We start from the raw sequence: 21,101 nt of genomic DNA, 5'->3' as shown, positions 1-21,101 counted from the left end.
GTCACCTAAACTTAAACATTGTACATTAATTTGATGTTACTGTATCCTTTGTATAAGAAAGAGGGAATGGAGAGCAAAAAGACCAGTTCATTATTCTCTAAGGAACGTACTAATTCCTATAGGTGAAAACATAGTTCACGTTATAGGTAGGATGTGAAACACAGCTCATGCTTTATCTATAGGCTACCTAAAAGAATTTATAGTGAAGGCGGTAGTCTCCAAACATCTATTGATTTAATTTGGGACTTAGTTTGCTAAGTACATTATTTCTGGGCTATTTTGAAGCATAAACTTCTGGATTGCGTAGACTGTTGATAAGGGTTCATAAAATTGATACAGCCTGGTTAGATTTAGGAAGTTGAAGAATTATTATTCACCAAGTATATAAAGGCACATTCTGATATTCTGTACAACTGAATGAGAAAAGGGCCTTGAATATAGCACTAGGATCTAAGCATTGACCATCACTTCAATAGTTCCTTTACTCCTTTGTCCTACACCTTCTTCTCCATAGATTAATCAACCCATATTGATTTCTAGAAGGGAAGGCACAATTCTTGGGCTTCAGCACATCCTACCACATAAAGTTTTTGAAAAACACTTGAAGCAGACAGATGTTTTCGGTAGTCATCAAGCCACCTTTTTGTTAACGACAATGATATAGTCTATATACTCAAAAACATTATAGAAAGGACATGTAAATAAGCTGGAATAATGATGCATTTTCTAAAGACTTTGAAGGATAGTTGGCGTTTAGTATTCCAAAGAACAGGTATTTGAATTCTGATGGACAAGACAGACAAGCATATGTGCAAGAATAGAAATTTGGAAATTCACCATAAAAATAAAACAGAAGGAGTATATTTATAAGCAGGAAGAGCAGCCTCCAAGTTGGTGTGTTAAGGTGGAATCAGTAACAATGGGCCTAACAGAAAGATACTAGTCATGGTATCAGTGTGATCACTTATTGAATATTACACTTTGGAAAAATCTCTTCGTACCTCCGATTCCTTATGCTCTTATCTATAAATGTGATTAAAAATACCACTTCCTCTTAGTTCGTGGGATTATGATAACTAATGGAATCTTTTTAAAAAACTGAAAGCTCTAAAGCATTTTTTAAGTTCCCTGTTATAAGTAAAACCCATCATAAAACATGTGGCATATATGTGAATTGCTAACAAACCAAATTATTGATAGCTGGTACCACAGCCCAGCTTCTAGCTATAGTAATTAACACTGCTTTTGTAGGGGAGAATAAGCTTTAAGCTTTATGCCTACTTGGATTCAGTCTCCAAAATTGTTTCTTTCCTGAATTAAAGGAAAGCTTTCCTATATTAAGGATTGTTGTTTCTTCTCTTGGTTTTTTCATCAGACACACAAATTTTAAAACACTGACTTTCATTTTTAAAACTAAGGACCAATCTATGCACTGTACGAGTTTATTTGCCTAAATGTGTATAAAAATATGATAGTTTAATAGGTATTGAGAAAGAGATGTAAAATAGATTAATATAGTTATAACTATCACAGAGGATTCCTGGATTGTTGGCCAATTTGTTGAAAAAACCTCTGGATACGGGTTGGTCTTTCTGGAGGAAACTAGACCAGTCAGGTTAATAAAGCTCTGTGACGATTGTGTAGAAATGTTGGTGAGCATTTAAAATGTGGCCTTGTCATGTTCGCTTGTTCTGGCCCCTATGCTGACCTCCGTGAACCATGATGATAATTAAGCATAGATGGAGGGTCGGAGCCCAGTTGTCAGGAATGCCTGAGGCTTTCCTCTGAGGCTTTGCCCTAAACTCCAGGCAACTCTCTCTGCCAGAGGGAACTGACAGAAAATGTATTTCCTCCAAATATAAGAAGGGTTTTCTGCATTTGGATGGGCCGGTTACTTGTGGTAGGGTGGAGCTGCCACCCTTAAATTCCTCGGCTTAAAAAAGTCACAAAGGCTCCCAAGCCTCTCGGTAGGTCCAGAGCAGATGTAAGCCTCTTCTCCCTGCTGTTATCCCAGATGTAGGAGACCTACTGAGTGTGAACTCTCCATTCCTAGCGTAAGTTAAAACTTTAATTCCGGCCTTATCTATTTCTCAGATTTTATCCATGACTTTCTAATTCCACTACTAATCTTCATTCTAATCCCCACCCTCAGTTTCTCACTGACTAGGCAACTAGATCACAGGCTTTTCTCATCCTCTCATACAAAGGTCATTTGGCCTGGTGGTTGCATCGACTTCAACACTTTAGGATAAGTGGCCCTGGATGCAAGGCAGGCAACTGGGTATTTAACTGACAGAGTTAACTTTTCCTTAGCTTTGATCTCGGCAAAGGAATGCTTGACCCAAGCAAAATAAACCCTAAGTACTAGCATCTGTATACTCAGTACCAGATTTAAGTTGAAATAAAGGCATTTGATGTATTAGGGAGATTTATTAGCATATTCATCTATCACCCAGATCTGATTAAGACATTTGGTTTCTAAATCATAAGATTTCTAAAATACTTTTTGTTTCATTTGCATGACTCAGTGTGTCTCATTGTAAGGCATGTATATTATTGATAGTGTTTCTAATAACTCTCTTTTAAATTTTATATTTATTTCCATTGTCAATAGATATTTTATGAGTTGAATTTTAGAGCAAATTATTTAAATGAGTATAGGGAATTATTTGAGTGACAGCTAATGAATGCCAGTAAATTTCCTTCTCACAATGGTAGATATGTAATTTACCGTTATTTATTAAAAATAAAACTAATCTTCATTTCATACTTCTAATTTTTTTTCTCCTGCACAAATTTCATCATTGTGTTCATACCTAATAATTCAATCAATAGATTGACAAATATATATGCACATATATATATATATTCAATTTTGTTAATTATTAAAACAGGGTCAAAATTTATTGGATGAATTAAAGGTAGTGACCCTAATGAGGCTTCTGGACCTCAATTATATATGTAACGCCTGTTTTTCTATTTCTTTAGATAATCCAGAGTCTGCTCTACCTCTCTTCGTTTGTATTGCCTTCAAATATCACACTTCAAGCAATAGTGACAAGGTTTAACAATATCACACATAATCCAAAGAAATCTGTTCAAGAGAGCATCTGTCAACAGGTAAAATTATACTTTTCACTCTGTTTTTCTTGATTATGCCCACAAATAAAAGGAACAAGACACGACAGACATAAGTTGTATAAAATATTACAGAATTGTGCACAGGAAAATAACGTGAGGCCAATGAGTGTATATGAATTGGGTCTGAACTATTGGTTAACTCAAGAGTTGTTAATAATGAACAGGTGATAATCTTGGAAGTGGCATTTTTCAAGGGTTAATTGATTTTGGTCTACTCTGCAATGATTCAGCTAAGAGATTGTAAGATGTCAATTTAAATGGAAGAAACAAGACAGCTGGAGATAAGGAAGTGAAGAGGTATCTGAGTGGTGACTTGCAACCAGGAGGATGCAATTATAATTAAAATCAAGTAAATATGCTGGAGAAAGAGTATAAAAGATCATATACTGAGATAAACTGGTGAACTATGAAAAAATAATACAGAAAACAAAGTATTGAGGAAAAAATAACTCCATCATATAATGCTTTTTTAAAGGCCACTTCACTTTTCTATGAGCATAGATTTCTGTCTATAAAATGGAAATCCCAACATTAACCTAGATCATTAGTAAATTTCAATATTAATAACATGATTTGAATATTAGTAAACTTCAATATTTATATTGATATAATGATTTTAAAATAATGGATTTAAGAGTATTTAGAAATGTTATTTATGATTTGTGAAATGGCTGAAAAATAAATCATCCAGTTGTATTTCTAAGTGTTTACTCCAGAATATAGAGGTGATAAAAGGTACAATAGTTTAAAATCATAAATTAATAATGAAAGATGTTTTAGATTCCTTTATGCAAGCAGGAAAATCACAGAATGAGGACTTTAAACCTCATGATAGTTTTTATACTCTGATAATACAACAAAAAGTAGTTTACTCCTTACAAGTGCCATTTGGTATTTCTTTAGTATTATTCTAGATTTATTTGATTTCCACGCAATAAGAAATTTGTCTACTTTAAAAATATAGTAACAAAATTCAATAATATATAAATTCAGATTATTTAGACAACTTTCAAAGACCGAGTGCTATTTTCAGCTGGTTTAGCCAATACTTACAATCTGTCTCTTTCCTCCTCTGTCTTCCTTAAGTATTATACTTTTTAAAAGATGCTATTTCTGGGCTTCCCTGGTGGCGCAGTGGTTGAGGGTCTGCCTGCCGATGCAGGGGACACGGGTTCGTGCCCCGTTCTGGGAAGATGCCACATGCCGTGGAGCGGTTGGGCCTGTGAGCCATGGCCGCTGAGCCTGCGGGTCCGGAGCCTGTGCTCCGCAACGGGAGAGGCCACAACAGTGAGAGGCCCACGTACCGCAAAAAAAAAAAAAATGCTATTTCCAGTGCTCATCTGCTGTAAATCCATCATGTTGGATTAACTGATGACCAAAGAGAAACCAAATTACATAGATAGGTGATAGATAGATAGATAGACAAATTTTTATTGTTTCCAATAAAGCAAAAATGATTACAAAAGCAGACCATAAACATTCTGAAGACATTCAAATCTTTTCAAAATCATTCTTTGACAAGGTACGGTGTTTTGGATCGATCTGAACAGTTGGCATCTGTACAATATTAATGAGCTTACAGAAGGTCCCTGCTGTGATGTGTCCATTTTTGAATAGGACGTACACTGTGTGATTATTTGTCTGTGGTGAAAGCTTCTCATTTGACCTTAATGCTATAGTTTTCCTGACATTTTGGGTAGGTTTCTAACATACAAATGTATCCATGGAGAGAACTTTTCAAGTTATTTTCTTACAGTCTTGAAAATCGTCTTTGACTCTTTTGACCCATAAGAATATTTTAGACATGCAGAGAAGACATAATAAAAAATACCTAGTTTTTTTTTTTTGCTTGTTTCCTCTTCTAAATACATTAACCAAGAGTATTATTTCTAATTCTATTTATGTAATTTTAAGAGTCAGCAGTGATTAGTGAAATACAGTCCCTGACATTATTGTTTTACTTGGGTCTAGTTTCTAATATTTCCTGAGCTTTAGTCTTATTTGAAAGATAGGTACAGCATCTTATAGGGCTTTTGTGGAAATTTAACTGAGCAAATAAATATTTAATAAGCACTTAGCAAGAGTACTCAATATTTGAGTCAGAGATCCCTTTATTCATTTTTGTATACCTATAGATTATGTTATAGGTTAATTCGATTATAATACATTTAAATCAGTAAGGTAAGAGACAAGCAATTTGAACTTTTGAAACTATTCCATCTAATTAATGTCACTATATCTAGAGCCATATTGTCTGTGTGTATGTAGTCAGAGAGAAGTGACTTGTTATCATGCTTTTATTGTATCTTCTTGGAAAAATAAAATGGATTTGCCTTGCCTCTACCATTTAAAACTTTTTAAATTATAAAACATTTCTATTCACAGTCCCTAATAAAAAGGTAGATGCCTTTGTCACTTCTACCCCAACTTCTGAAACAATAATTTGAGGTGGCTTTCCAAACAGCACTTCTAAATGTATGGGTATAAAAACAGATGTAAATGGATATAAAAAGAAAAAACAGGAGGGAGAAGATACTTTCTCTGTAAATCATGGTGGCAATTGAAGACTTTATTTGATAGTATTTTATTCTGGTTTATACTTTTGCATTTTCCATATTTTGTAAAAATTGGAATGTACCACTTATCTAATCAAAACAAGAAAAAGAACTTAAAGACAAATAATAAAAAATAATAATGAAAAAGCAGTATATACAATTAGATCTGTATGATCTATATGATTATAATATTATTTAAATTCATCAGAAATATAGGAATATAGAAAAATAATGAAAAGAGATATGCAAAATTACTAATAATATTGTGTAAGGTTAGTGTGATTATGTACAATTTCTTTCTTTTCTTGGTTTTCTAATGGTATTCTATTACAGGGATCAGCAAACAATAAACCTTGGTCTAATTTGTAAATAAAAGTTTATTAGAACATCCACACCCATTTTTTTATAGTATTGTCTGTGGCTGCTTTTGCACTAAAACTATTAAGATAAGTAGTTATGAGAGAGACCATACAGCCTGCAGAGCATAAAATATTTATTATCTCACCCATTACAGGAAATGTTTGCTGATTCTTACTTTATAACTATATCAATGTTATAAAGTGAATAAAATAAAATAAAATGTAATTGTTGATCTAATTCAAAAATAGAATAGAACCTTTACCACAATTATCCAAAAGGAGAAATAAAAGAAGGCAATAGAAAAAGCCAATAGATATGCCAACAACCTACGCGAGGATTATTCCATTCCTTGGTTCAGCATTAAACTGGAAGGAAAATCCAGAACTATAAGTATCAGTTAACGAGATCGGGACAAACAAATGGTGATTAAGTACTCGAAATCCTAGTCAGAGCAATTAGGCAAGAAAAAGAAATCAACATCCAAATTTAAATGGAAGAAGTAAAATTGTCTGTTTGCAGATGACTTGACCTTATATTATAGAAAACCCTAAAGACTCCACCAAAAAACTGTTAGAACTAATCGACAAATTCAGTAAAGTTGCAGGATACAAAACCAATATTTAAAAATCAATTGTGTTTCTAAGCACTAACAATGAATTATTGGAGAGAGAAATTAAGATAACAATTTCATTTACAATAGCATCAGAAAGAATAAAATACTTAAGACTACATTTAACCAAATAGGTGAAAGATCTATACACTGAAAATTATAACACTGATGAAAGAAATTGAAGACAGAAATAAATGGAAGGATATTCCGTGCTCATTAATTGGAAGAATTAATATTGTTAAAATGTTCATACTACCCAAAGCAATCTACAGATTCAATGCAATCCTTATCAAAATTCCAATGACATTTTTTGCAGAAATAGAACAATCAATCCTAAAGTTCATATGGAGCCACAAAAGGCCCCGAATAGCCAACCGATCTTGAGAAAGAACAGCTGGAGGTATCACACTCCTTGATTTCTAACTCTATTACCAAACTAATAAAAACAGACACATAGATCAGTGAAACAGGATAGAGAGCCAAGAAATAAATCCATGTATTTTGTCAATTAATTTTTGACAAAGGTGCCAAGAATATACAATGGGGAAAAGACAGCGTCTTAAATAAATGGTGCTGGAAAAATTGGATATCCACATGCAAAAGAATGAAACTGAACCCCCATCTTACACTATACACAAAAATCAACTCAAAATGGATTAAAGACTTGAACACGACCTGAAACCATAAAATTCCTAGAAGAAAATATAGGGGGTAAGCTCCTTGACATTGGCCTTGGTGATGATTTTTTTGGATTTAACATCAAAAAGCAAAGGCAACAAATGCAAAAATAAACAAGTGAGACTACTAAATGAAAGCTAAACTAAAAGCTTTCTGCATGGCAAATTGTCCACAAAATGAAAAGGCAGCCTATGAAATGGGAAAAAATACATGTAAACCACATATCCAATAAGAGGTTAATATCTAAAATATACAAGGAACTCATACAACTCAATAGCAAAAAACACAAATAACCCAATTTTAAAATGGGCAAAAGACCTGAATAGATATTTTTCTAAACGAGATATATAAAAGGCCAACAGGTACATGAAAAGGTGCTTAACGTCACTAATCATTAGGGAAATGAAAGTCAAAACCAAAATGAGATATTACCTCATACCTGTTAGAATGGCTATTATCAAAAAGACAAGCAATAGCAAATACTGGCAAGAATGTAGAGAAAACAGAAGCTTTTATGCTGTTGGTGGGAGTGTAAACTGTTTCAGCCTCTATGGAAAAAAGTTTGGAGGTTCTTCAAAAAATTAAAAATAGAACTACCATATGATTGAGCAGTTCTACTTCTGGGTACATATACAAAGGAAAGGGAGTCATTATTTCGAAGAGATATCTGTATTCCCATGTTCACTGAAGCATTACTCATGGTAGCCAAGATATGGAAACAAACTAAGTGTCCATTGACAGATGAATGGATAAAGAAATGTATACACACACACACACACACACACACACACACACACACAGCGAAATATTATTCAGCTTTAAAAAATGATGAAATCCTGCCATTTGGGACAACATGGATGAAACTGGAGAGCATTATGCTAAGTGAAATAAGCTAGACAGAGAAAGACAAATTCTACATAATAACACTGTAGAGATGGAGAGAGGATGGTAAAAGTGTACAAACTTTCAGTTATAAGATGAATAAGTTCTCAGGATCTAATGTGTAATATGGTATCTATAGTTGATAATATTGTACTGTATAATTGAGATTTGCTAAGAAAGTAGAATATAAATTGTTCATACCAAAAAAAGTAAATATATGGGGTGATAGATGTATTGATTAATTTGATTGTGGGAATCCTTTCATAATGTATATGTATATCAAATCATGTTACACATTAAATATATTATACTTTTATTTGTCAATTATACCTCAGTAGAGCTGAAAAAAACTCAAGAAAAAAAATGTGATTAAAGCTGAATGTCTCAGAACTTCCTTGCAGATATGTCTGACTCACATAATGTAAAATAAGCATATTAATCTTCAGCCCTGTTATCTGTTAATTGCAGATTATATCGATTTCCCTCCATCTATGAAATACTGTAAAATATTATGTTAAAAAGGCTTAAGTATATTTGCCAAAATTAACATTCAGAAAAAGAGTGAAGGTAATAGTTGTCTGCATTGTTACTTCCATTCTAATACTCATCATCATAGTATTTATTCTAGGGAAACGGTGCTCTACCTATTTTAAGTTTCATTTTTATCATTTTGCCTATATGAGTTTCTGAAGGCAAAGTCCTTGGGTAGAACTATGGACAAATTAGAAAACTTTAAAGAATGTTTTCACTCAAAATATGGAAGGTGCGTATAGAAGATCACCAAAAATATCTTAGATACAGTTTGACATCAAACAAAAATTAAACCTCTCTGTCTGTTCATAGATACCTGTTTAGTTTTTTGGTAGGTTTCCTGAATTAGTGGCAAATTTAGCTTTTATTTGCTTATTTTCTATATTGTCTTACCAAACAGACAAGCGTTTCCTTTTTCCTCTACATTCCAATTGAAAAATATTCACAAATGGAATGAGAGTAGTAAAAGGAAGATGCTGAGAAATATTGGCGATTACAGCTAAAGACCAAGCAAGCAGCATCGCTCTACAAAGGAACATTGATGTTAGGGAACCAAGATTTTTTTAATTTAATTTCAGTTGTATTAAGCTATTTGTGATCATTTCTTCCACAAGAGAGTGGGTGCTCTGTACCATAAAGCTAGCAGTTAAGTGTTCCTAGGCATATCCAAAAAGAAAGTCCTTTTCTTTGAATAAAAATAACATACCATCCATTTGATTGGGAGCGTATCATTGCTATGAAGAATTCGTAAAATGTATCATTCATAAAATGATAGGTATCACCAGTTTTGGAAGTGCACTAAAATTAATTCATTAGAATCACACAACTTCTAATCCTATAATTTTAGAAAATAGATCTATGCTAAAATGTCTTTAAGTATTGTCAGTTATTAAAAGTGGAGGACTTCCCTCGTGGCTCAGTGGTTAAGAATCCTCCTGCCAATACAGGGGACACGGGTTTGAGCCCTGGTCCGGGAAGATCCCACATGCTGCGGAGCAACTAAGCCCGTGCGCCACAACTACTGAGCCTGAGCTCTAGAGCCCAGGAGCGACAACTACTGAGCCCACGTGCCACAACTACTGAAGTCCGCGCCCCTAGAGCCCACGCTCCACAACAGGAGAAGCCACCGCAATGAGAAGCCTGCGCACCGCAACGAAGAGTAGCCCCCACCCACCACAACTAGAGAAAGCCCGCGCGCAGCAACAAAGACCCTACGCAGCCAAAAATAAATACATAAATAATTTTTTTTAAAGTGGAAAAATTCTAAAATATGCTTACTATTTAATTCTGTGAAATTCATCAGATGTAATGTAAGGTCTTCTTAACCTTTGTATAGAAAATCTTAAATGTTTCGGATTAAGAAATTATTCTAAGTGATGACAGCTTCATTTATCTTAGAAATCAGACTGAGATAGCTTTTGTTTTTTGGTTGGTACTTTAGTATAATCTGAATTCTTAACGTCTCTTTGAGTAATTGTTGTTTCCATAAACAAAATGCTTTCAATTTTTAACCCATAAGAAAGTTACATACCTCACTCCAATTTTTTGGTTAATTTTCTGATAACTTTCTGAGTACCAGAGTATTAAAAATATTTATGAAAAAATTACATAGTTGTAGTTAATAGAATAAAAATATAATAATAATATTATTTTGATAACTACCAAGAGTGATTTATGAAAATGGAAATATGGCTTAAACTGTTATTTCATTTTTTTAATGCAGGTTACTTGAATTCCAAATAGAGTGGAAATGCCACCCCCAGCAGGCTCCCCACCGCCACATCCACCTCCTGATGGAGGATGGGGCTGGGTAGTGGTTGGAGCAGCTTTTATCTCCATTGGATTTTCATATGCATTTCCCAAAGCTGTCACAGTTTTCTTCAAAGAAATTCAGCTAATATTCAACACTACCTACAGTGAAATAGCATGGATATCATCCACTATGCTAGCTGTTATGTACGCAGGAGGTAAGGTTCTTTGGACTAAATACAATTCTGGTTTAAGAAAGCAATTGCTCCATGCCACAGTATTTTACATGTAGTGCCTTGGTACATTAAAGCCCTGTTTTCATATTATCCTCACTTAAAACCAACCAGAAGTATAATTAGGACTGAAGTTTTAGTGATTTTAGTAATTCAACATCTTAAACTATTCACTTTATTCTGAGTCTTACTAGAGTATTTATTTGAATGAGGATGTCTTTGCACAAACTAAGATTTATTAAATTATGGAATTTTCAAGGGTGGTACCTTTCCATTTAATTTGGAATAGAGTCTATACTATAATGGTAGTATCATTTCCTAATATTGCTACAGTTGCTTTTTTCTGAATGAAACTCAAGTTGCTGACAATCTATAAGCCTAGAAAGTAATTCACTTTAAGTTGCAAAATAGAGTGTTATCATGTACGTTCTGGATCCATTCAAGTTCGTGTGAATAAAATAATTCCTTATCTCTGTAGTACTTACTAAATATGACATTTTTTAATTTAAATGGTTGCCTGACGATTATCTTGTTACATTCCATGTTCAAATGAGGGTATGATGCATAAGGAATAATGAATAAACAAGTACCGTATCACTTCTGTTAAAAATTATTGGAATTATTAGTTCATTGCTATGTCACCTATCTGCTTGAAATCAGTCCTTACAGCAGACCAGACTGTCTACAGTTTTCTTTTAGTCACTACTTAAAATATTTAGATTTTAGGGTTTTCATTTTAGATTTTTAGGGTTTTCATTTTCAGCTGGATATTTGACTTTAAGATACAGATATACACTCGGAATATAAGCACTTAAAGAAATTATACAAATCATCTTTCAATGTCTTACTTTACAGGTGAGGATAATATGGTTCGTAGTGATGGGGATATACCGTTAGGAGCAATATCCAATGCATGTTCATATTTACTTTCAGTTAAGGCCTCTCTAAATGCTTGCTATGTGTCATATGACCTGATTCTTTTAACATTCTGTGAAATAAGAATTACTTCTTTCCATTATATAGCCAAGGAGATAGAAAGATAAAGTACTTTTCCCAGGTCAAGCAGCTCATTAGTGGCAGATAGAAATTGAGACCCCACACGTGTAATCACTCTGCTCTTTGGCCTTTCTCTTACCTCCATAAAGTAAGTGGCAGAGCCAGGTCTGTGCAAGGCCTTCCACAAACCTGATTTAGGTACTGCCCCACCAAGGTCATTTGTTTAGTGACATAATAATTATTCTTTAGGGTATTATCTTTTTATTGTACTACCAAGGTAAAAATTTGATCCCCAAATAATCCTGCGTGTGTGTGTGTGTGTGTGTGTGTGTGTGTTAGTGGGTATTTTCTACTTTCTGTATGTCAGTGATTTTACGTTAATCCACTGTATGTCTCCATTACCTTTTTGGTTAGGTTAAATTGATGCATTTCTGTTCCAGGACCAAAAGGTAACTTTAAAGTGCTATTTGGATATGTCAGTGAAAACCTTTGCTTTTAAAACACTTTCTGAGATTCTCCACTAGACAGTTGCTTTAAAGGTTGTACCTGTGTTATCTCTGATGACTGTAGAAACAGTAGATACTGTACGCTGGTCATATGACGTTCTTCCACTCCCTAGCTGGCTCTAAAAGGAGGCTTAGAATGAAGAACAACGTAATTACTTTTCTCAAACCAATAAATCTCAATGCCAAATTATAAGTAAGTAAATATATATTTATCATTAAATAACTGTTTTTATTTTATTTGTGCTCTGATTTTCCCATTTTTAATACATACAATATAAATGTTAAAAAACACAAAAGAGAAGTTTTTTGAAGTTCATCAAGAAAACTTTAGTTTGGTAAAATAGCAATTTAGAAAAAACTGCCTTAAAATGTTTAGGGTAATAGATGAATAAAATAGGTGTAAATTAAAGATCCACGGGGATTTTGTATCTAGTTGTTTTAAGAAAGCAATGCTAGACACATGACAATACTTAGTACGTAGTGATTGAAGTTGATAATATCTAGGTGAGTTCTGAGTAAGTAGTTGGAAAAAGTGCTTAGAGTCCTTACTCATTAGACCTGAGGCATTTTGTACATCATCTCTGCTATGGAGAAGAGTCATCAGAAATTCACCTACCCTTTGGTCTTTCCCTTAAAAGTAGAAAAGTAGGGCTTCCCTGGTGGCGCAGTGGTTGAGAGTCAGCCTGCCGATGCAGGGGACACGGGTTCGTGCCCCGGTCTGGGAAGGTCCCACATACCGCAGAGCGCCTGGGCCCGTGAGCCATGGCCACTGAGCCTGCGCGTCCGGAGCCTGTGTTCCGCAATGGGAGGGGCCACAACAGTTAAAGGCCCGCGTACCGCAAAAAAAAAAAAAAAAAAAAGTAGAAAAGTAATTCCAGGTCCATTGCCTGCTGGATAGAACAGTTACTACCTGCCATGTCCACTGTTGCATGGAGAACTCATACACTTACATGGTTTGTTGGAAATAACATCCATGTCTTACCTTGATAATTAGTTTTTAATTTTTCTAACAAGAAATATTGGTACATTTAAAACTGTAATCTCATTATGAAATCAATTCCCCTTATGTGGGTGCAGATAATTTTTTTCAGAAACATAGTAACTATTTAAAACAAAAAGTCTGATAGGCTCAATTAATCTAAGACACAGACCTTGGTCCTGTTACTAAAGTGGCAGTGCTTTTCCAAGTATGGTCCACAGATTTTCTGCTTCTGAATCATCGGTCTGTTATTAAAAATGCATAGTTCTGGGTCTTATCCCAAACCCTTTTTTATCCGAATTTCTGTTGGTAGAGTCCAGAAACTTACATTTCAACAAGTATCTCTGAACTGTTGTAAGAGCAAATCAATATTTGATTTAAAAATATTGTATTGAAATTCTTCTCTAATATTTGAAAAATCTCTACTTATAGAGGCCTTTTAGGCTGATGATTATGAAATAAATTCAAAGATGTAAAGCAAAAAGGCATATAGTTTACTATGAAGTATAATGAGTCTCTCTACCAAGTAACTGAAATATTGTGTTCAACATAGTGCTAATTACATTAGCCTAGAGAACATCTAAGATCTGACACTCATTAGGGCTTAGCACTCAACCTATTAATCACCATGGTGGGGTCACTGGGTAAGACGGAGTATGTTCAGAGGCTTGGCCTGTGATGTCAGGGCCGGAGTCTCTTGTAATAATTAGTTGGCATTTGGGCCTTGGTAGCAAGGTATTATTTTCCCTTCTTATGTCTGAATTAAAAATGAAACTAATAAAAGGCATGCAGGAAGGATGGAAAAGAATGCAAATTATGTTTACCCTTTATTTCATACTTAGAATAACGGCATTAAATTACAGTACCCCATCTGGCCATCCGTATGGTCTCCTGGAGCTCTAACGAATTTCAGCAACTAGGTCAAGGAGAGTGGTCACCCCATTAATAAAGCACTAATTAGAGGTAGAAAACATATTACGATTTAAAGTTTCCACATTGTTTAGACAGATATAAGGATTTACTTTGTGAACAGTGATTATGTTGGATTACCTTTTAGTGCAATGTGTATCTTTGTTACTATACCAAAAGATGATGTGAACATGCTTAGCTACTCAATGACGGAACACAGATTTGGTGCTGCCAGTCTCTGTGAGTACCTCATGTTATTTTTCTGGTAATATCTGTTATGACTTGGAAGAATCAGCCATTCTAAAGTGGAGAGTTGGCTTTATCTCCATGGCAACTTACTCTTCTGTTTTACGTGAGCAGTACCTGCCCATTGTGCTAAAGGAAGGGTGATGGTTTTATGATGGACTACTATACCCAAGGGACCAAGCATCAGACCACTGAGCTTATTTGACTGGAGGCCAACAAGCAAAAGGTTTTAGTCATAGGAGGTTGGTGGCCATAGTATATAATGTGTATTTTTCTATTCTTTTTAAAGTCTAAATAAGCTCACTATATTATTTTGCTCTGTGCTCTAAATATGTTTGCAGAATGAAGGAGACTATGAAAATAAGTCATATGGTGTTGTATCTTAGCAGCAATTAAGATAGAAAAGTTCATTCTAACCTTGCAATTAAGATACCTAGGACTTTCAGCTTAGCTTTACAAAACCCAGCGTACCCAAAGTACCAGGTACACTTGGACAGCCCTGTGCAAGCAGGCTGTGTTCTTCTTATACCTACACCATGGTGGGTTATTTTTTCATCCACTAATGTAGATATTGCTAAGGTTTTCCTAGGAAATATGGTCCAGTGTGGCAGAAACCATTTTGCTCACCAAATTTCCATGTGCTCTTGAATATTTCCCATCTTCCCTTTTATTTATTTATTTATTTTTAAATTTTATTTTTGGCTGCATTGGGTCTTAGTTGCGGCATGCAGGATCTTCACTGTGGCATGCGGGATCTTTCGTTGCGGCGGAAGGGCTCTTCATTACGGCACACAGGCTTCTCTCTAGTTCTGGCCTGCAGGTTTTCTCTCTAGTTGTGGAGCGTGGGCTCTGTAGTTGTGGTGCACAGTTTCCAGAGCGCATGGGCTCTGCAATTTGTGGCACACGGGCTGTCTAGTTGAGGCACGTGGGCTTAGTTGCTCCGTGGCAGGTAGGATCTTAGTTCCCTGACCAGGGATAGAACCTGCATCCCCTGCACTGGAAGGTGGATTCCTTACCACTGGACCACCAGCGAAGTCCCCAAGTGACTAGTTCTGACCAATGAAATGTGAGTGGAAGGATGTTTGTCATCCCTGGACACCTGGACAAGGCAGTTCCAGCTGGCATGGATCTTCCTTTTCCTTTTTCCCCACAGCCTTATTTCATATGATGTGGCTACAAGGGAAAGATCCTTGGTCCACTTTATACTTTGAATGAGTAAGAAAGAACTTTTTATTAAGCTTCTGCAGTTTTCTTATGTGGAATAAAACCTAGATTATACTGATCAGTACAAACATGAAGGCTTCGATTGTTGTGTAACCACAGTATAAATTATGTAAATTTTAAGTAAGGACTAGAACAGACGATGGGATGTCCTTAGTCATTGAGCTTATATTATGTCATGAGAAGGTTTGTACATATGCTACTTTTTCAGATCTCTGTTAGAGAAGAGGAAGCCTTCAGTATCTCAAATAGAAAAGGAGTCGTAAGTGGAAATCCCATTGCCATTTTTCATGGGAATACAAGTGAGAGGCAGGCACTTCAAGGCACAGAAATAGGGATCAAATAATGCCCACAGAACTTTCTTTGTCCCTCTCAAGGCAGGGATGGAGGAGGCAGGAATCAAGGGCAGATCCCAGGTATGTTTAGGACTTTGAGACTATTCAAGGAAATACTTTCGCTACAGAAGGCTGCTGATCCAGTCCACATACTATTGGGTTATTACTAAAGGTTATTTTCAACAGAGAAAATTTAAGAAACTTTACTGAAATCCCTTTTGATATGTGTGCTTTAGACAGTGACCATTTTACTTACGGACTTACGAAAAGAACCTACTTACTAATTTATGGCCTGGCAAGAATAAGAATATCTTTCCTGATTTTTGGCTTAAAATTTCTCTAAAATACACTATTTTCTCATTACATATTTTATGCAGATGTGTTTTGGTTGCAAATGACAGAACCCTTATTCAAACCCCCTAAGGTCTAAAGAGAAAACATTCCTGCATACAGGTCAGAGGAGGGACTTGGGTACCAGAGTCTTCCAGGTCGACTAGCACAGATGATTTCCATCTGTCCATCACATTGTTCTCTCCCCTCTGCTGCTTCTCGTGGGGTAGCCTTGTCTATTTGCTTCGGTATCCTCCCCCGGACACAAGGAAGATGATTACCGGCTTCTCCATCTCATATTTCAGTCTCAAATTTGACATGAGAGAGATTGCCTCTCTTCCCTAAATTATACTTAGACAAATTCTAGGGAAGACTGCTAGGGTCTAGCCTCCTTTCATCTGCCCCTGCAGGCAGTGGATGAATGAGGAGCTAACATTGGCAGGCTGAGTGGAACTCTGTATTTGGTGTAGGAAAGGAGCAGTTCCCTAAAGGAAGGATGACACTCTTCCCAGAGGAAGGAAGGCTTTTGAAGAGACAAAACAATAACTGCTCACTACCCTTTTAAAAATAGAGTAATAGGGCTTCTCTGGTGGCGCAGTGGTTGAGAGTCCACCTGCCGTTGCAGGGCACACGGGTTCGTGCCCCGGTCCGGGAAGATCCCACATGCCGTGGAGCGGCTGGGCCCGTGAGCCATGGCCACTGAGCCTGCGTGTCCGGAGCCTGTGCTCCGCAACGGGAGAGGCCACAACAGTGAGAGGCCCGCGTACCGTAAAAAAAAAAAAAAAAAAAGAGTAATATATGATTTCCCAAGAATAAAACCACGTGTTGCTTTTACTAATCACTCATGAGTAACTTTACAATTAGATAATTTCTCTATAGCTAAGTGGCTATCTAGGTATATGTCAAAATGCTTATACCAGATTGTCTAATGAAATATAATATTTAGTAGCCACCCAGAGGACTCAACTGTACCTGACAAGAGTTGGCCCCTTGAGTGGAGCTTCGATCTGCAAAGTCCTGGGATCTCCAGAGGGTTTATTAATGGCTTAAGAGCAGAACAGAGAGGCAGAAGAACATTGCCATTAGAATAATGAGCTCCAAGATAACAGATATGAAATGTGGACTTGGCCACTTTGTTGTTTGGGCCACGCATTTGACCCTGGATCCTCAGTTTCCCCATCTGTAAAATTGCAAATGAAAGAAATGTTTGTATATGTACATATGGTATCCACTGGTCAGGGTCGTTGTCATGAATAAACGATTATAATGTATAGAAAGTACTGAGTTCCATGCTTAGGAATTTTTAGTATTTGATTCGTGGTAGTTGTTCCTGTGTTGATCTTGATATTAACCATTATAGAATGAAACTGCAGATTAGGTTCACGCAAGATAGTAAATCTGACTCAAGCAACCTGTGCCGATAAGGTTTGGAAACAGAGGGTGAAGCAAGAAATAAATAGGTCAATAATCAGTTCTAAAAGGATACTATGGACTTCACTCATATTTGCTGTGGCATCTCCCCTATGCCTCCTACTACTCAGGTGGTGAAACGGACATAGATCATTCTTTGGGGCCATCATAGATCTCTGAAAATCCTTCCTGTAAATAGGGGATGCCCAGCTTCGTGATTTCCTGCATCCCCAGGTAAAAAGCCAGAAATTTACTTTCATAGAATTCCTTTCACCTAGAGTACCCAGGACCCATTAACCCAGTGTAGCAAGGCCAGGTTTGATTCAGAAACCACTGATGTGAAGAAACAGATGCCCCAGATAACACATTCAGAGGAGATGGTTGCAGATAGTCCATGATCCAAAAGCAACACAAAAATAGTGTCAGTGTTGAGAGTCAGTGGGATTTGTGGTATAGGCGGTAGGGTCTGTGGTCATTGGTGGCAGCAGTTGGTATGCCTCCTCTGGAGCAATCCATTTTATAGTGTGATTTAGGCTGTGCTGAATTGCGTCTTCTCCGCAAATCCATAGTTGAAATCCTAACCCTCAATATCACTGTTTGAAGATAGGGCTTTTAGGAGGTAATTAAGGTTAAATGAGGTCATAAGTGTAAGGTCCTACTCCAGAAGGATTGGTGGCCTTATAAGAAGAGGAAGAGATAGATCTCTTTCTCTCCATGCCCACACACCAAAGAAAGGCCATTTGAGGACACAGCAAGAAGGCAATTGGTCAGCAAGCCAGGAGGAGAGCTCTCATCAGGAATCAAGTTGGCTGGTACCTTGACTTTGGGCTTCCAGTCTCCAGAACTGTGAGAAATAAATTCCTGTTGTTTAAGCCACCCAGTCATTGTATTTTGTCATGGCAGCATCCAAGCTTGTTTTTTTTTTGTGTTTTTTTTTTATCCTCCCTTATATTCTGTGAGTTACTTTTCATGTCCTTGTTGAATGCTTTCTTCTTTAACTAACTAGAAAAGATCTATGATAGATATATGTGGGTTAAATTTCTAAAAGGTCCTAGTGAGGTCTAGCATGAAACACTTTCCTGAACTATATTGGTTAATTTGCAAACTATTTCTATGAATGTTTCTTTCAAAAGAAGGAGCCGTTCTCTGCCCCCTCAAACAATATATATATTAGGATTGGGAATATGCAACAGTTTTTTTTTCAATTAACTATTTTAAAAGGACATTATGAAAATTAAATATCATATTTTCATGTGCTGTGAGTGACTTAAGTTTGACAAATTATGTTAGGAAATTGGAAATACCCTTTGAATACTTTTTTATTTCTTACAAAAATAGTGACTTTGGCAGAGAAATTGATCTATTCCTGAGAGATTTTTAAACAATTAATCTAGATGGCTGTCCTTGAGCAAGAATTTGCTCAGCCAGCTAGAATTACATATGCAGATGTGTGATTCATGGATCTGACCCTAAGATGAGATCCCCAGCTGTGGCAGAAATACCAATTATGCACAGTATTTGTTTGTGATCAACAGAGGTGGGGATATGTAGGTAATCCAGTGTCATAACTGGGGACTAAACCTTATATAATTTCATTCATTCATTTATCTTACAGATGTACATTGAGCATCTACCATGTGCAAAGTAGTGGCTTGGCACTGGAAAGCCACACCAAGCCATCAGACACCAGATATGCTTACAGAATATGAAATAGATATTTTCACCTTTCTCTAATAACAGTTACGATACACATGAGTAAAGAAACATAGTAGTTGCCATGAAACTATATAAAAAGGAAACAGATCTCAAAGCTGTGATCAGGAAATGTTTCTTGAGCTGAACTTGAGAGTGAGGATACAGCACTAATCAAAGGAAGGGAAGTATTCAAAGCAGAAGAAATATTATAAATGAAATCCCTAAAGGGGAAGAGTTATAGAGAGTTCTAGTAGCAAAGGAGGTGAATGTGATTAATACATGAGGGCAAGATGGAGAGAGGTGTGGTTGATGGCCTAAAAGTCCACTGAAATGATCCTGGGCAACATATTTTGTGTCCATACAGACAGAAGAGATCAGAAGATGGGCATCTAGGATACCAAGATCACAACTCTGAGTACTCTCCCTGCTTTTGTTCTATTTTAAGAACATATTCATAATCCGAAAGTGCTAAGATACAGTTGATTCTCATTATGCCAATTAGTTAGTTATGTTCTATGAAATTGACATGGACACTGAAGTATTGATTACTGAGCTCCCGCTCCTAAGAGAAATACAGGGTTAGGTTCCTACGATCCGCTGGTCACAGTTTCATCAATCGATCAATACATAACTTTGTTTTATGCACGTTTCTGTTTAAAGACACCTTATTTAATATGTATCATTGACTCATTAACATGGAACTCATGACAAACAGTATTATAACTCATGCCTGAAAGAAAAATATATAACATATATATTTTCTCTGTAAGGCACATCGCAGTCTTCTTGTGCTTAAGAACACTAGCCAGCACTTCAGCGCTATGCTTGAAGGCCATTTCAAACATCAAAATCACTAATAAAAAGTACAAAAGTGTGGAAAATGTGGCACTAAATAGGGAGACACTTGTTTATAGTATGAGAGCTGGAAAAAAGATGGCAGAGTGTCACCTTCTTTGACCTCAGCTGGGAACATGTGTAGCTGCTGGTTCCAGTTTGTCCCCAATCTGCACATCTCTGTGGATGACAGTGAAAACACTGCAAGCATTGATTTGGGGGTTACAAATACATTTTAGTGAGTACGCAGGTTCAAAAATATGGAACCCAACGATAATGAGGATTGACCGTACCTTTAGACTTTCTGTGACAAAGTTACTGTTTCTTGTACTGTATGAAAAGATTTGGAGTTACCCAACATTTTTATTATAATTGTTTTATCTGTTGTTTTTAAGAATGCAATAAGCCTGCACAATCACAAGGCTAATTTACATTAATGTTTATGATTACATATTGATTATCACCCTCAATTTTACTGAAGTTCTTACTAGAGGAATATAAATTTCTCAAGCTATTAAAGTAATAATAATTACACTTAGAATCTTTCTAGTCACTAGGGGGGCATTAAGTGGAAAGCTTTGGGCAGCTTCTGTGGGAGCTTTGATAGATTTTGGAAGCAGTGCTCTCTAGCCTTACACTGTTCTCCTTAGGATGTGCTCTGCACTCCCTAGGAATGTTTGACGGTCATAGTGTGTTTTTGATTCATGCCATTCTTCTTTGGCCTCACCTCCCATGCAATCAGTGATTGGATTAAAGATTCATCTGAAGGAGTAAATGGAAGCAACCTATATATTTTCTCAGCACCCCAGCAATGAGTGTGCATTTCCGGAAAGCTGAATAGGAATAAAACCCAAGAAATCGAACTTGGATCTACTTTGGATTCATCTGTTCTCTTCAGATG

At 36.1% G+C, this 21,101-nt stretch overlaps 1 protein-coding gene across 1 annotated transcript in view; it reads left to right on the top strand.

The window, feature by feature from the left end:
• SLC16A7 (solute carrier family 16 member 7) overlaps positions 1-21,101 on the top strand; it is a 159,474-nt gene that overhangs the window by 93,204 nt on the left and 45,169 nt on the right. Inside the window, exons 3-4 of the mRNA XM_030866436.3 lie at positions 2,989-3,120; positions 10,481-10,724. Of these exons, the coding sequence (XP_030722296.1) occupies positions 10,508-10,724 (217 nt within the window). The 5' untranslated portion in view covers positions 2,989-3,120; positions 10,481-10,507. The remainder of the gene's footprint in view (positions 1-2,988; positions 3,121-10,480; positions 10,725-21,101) is intronic.

This window comes from Globicephala melas, chromosome 10, assembly GCF_963455315.2.
Source record: "Globicephala melas chromosome 10, mGloMel1.2, whole genome shotgun sequence".
NCBI classification, from domain to species: Eukaryota; Metazoa; Chordata; class Mammalia; order Artiodactyla; family Delphinidae; genus Globicephala; species Globicephala melas.
This window is presented reverse-complemented; position numbering and strand designations above follow the sequence as displayed.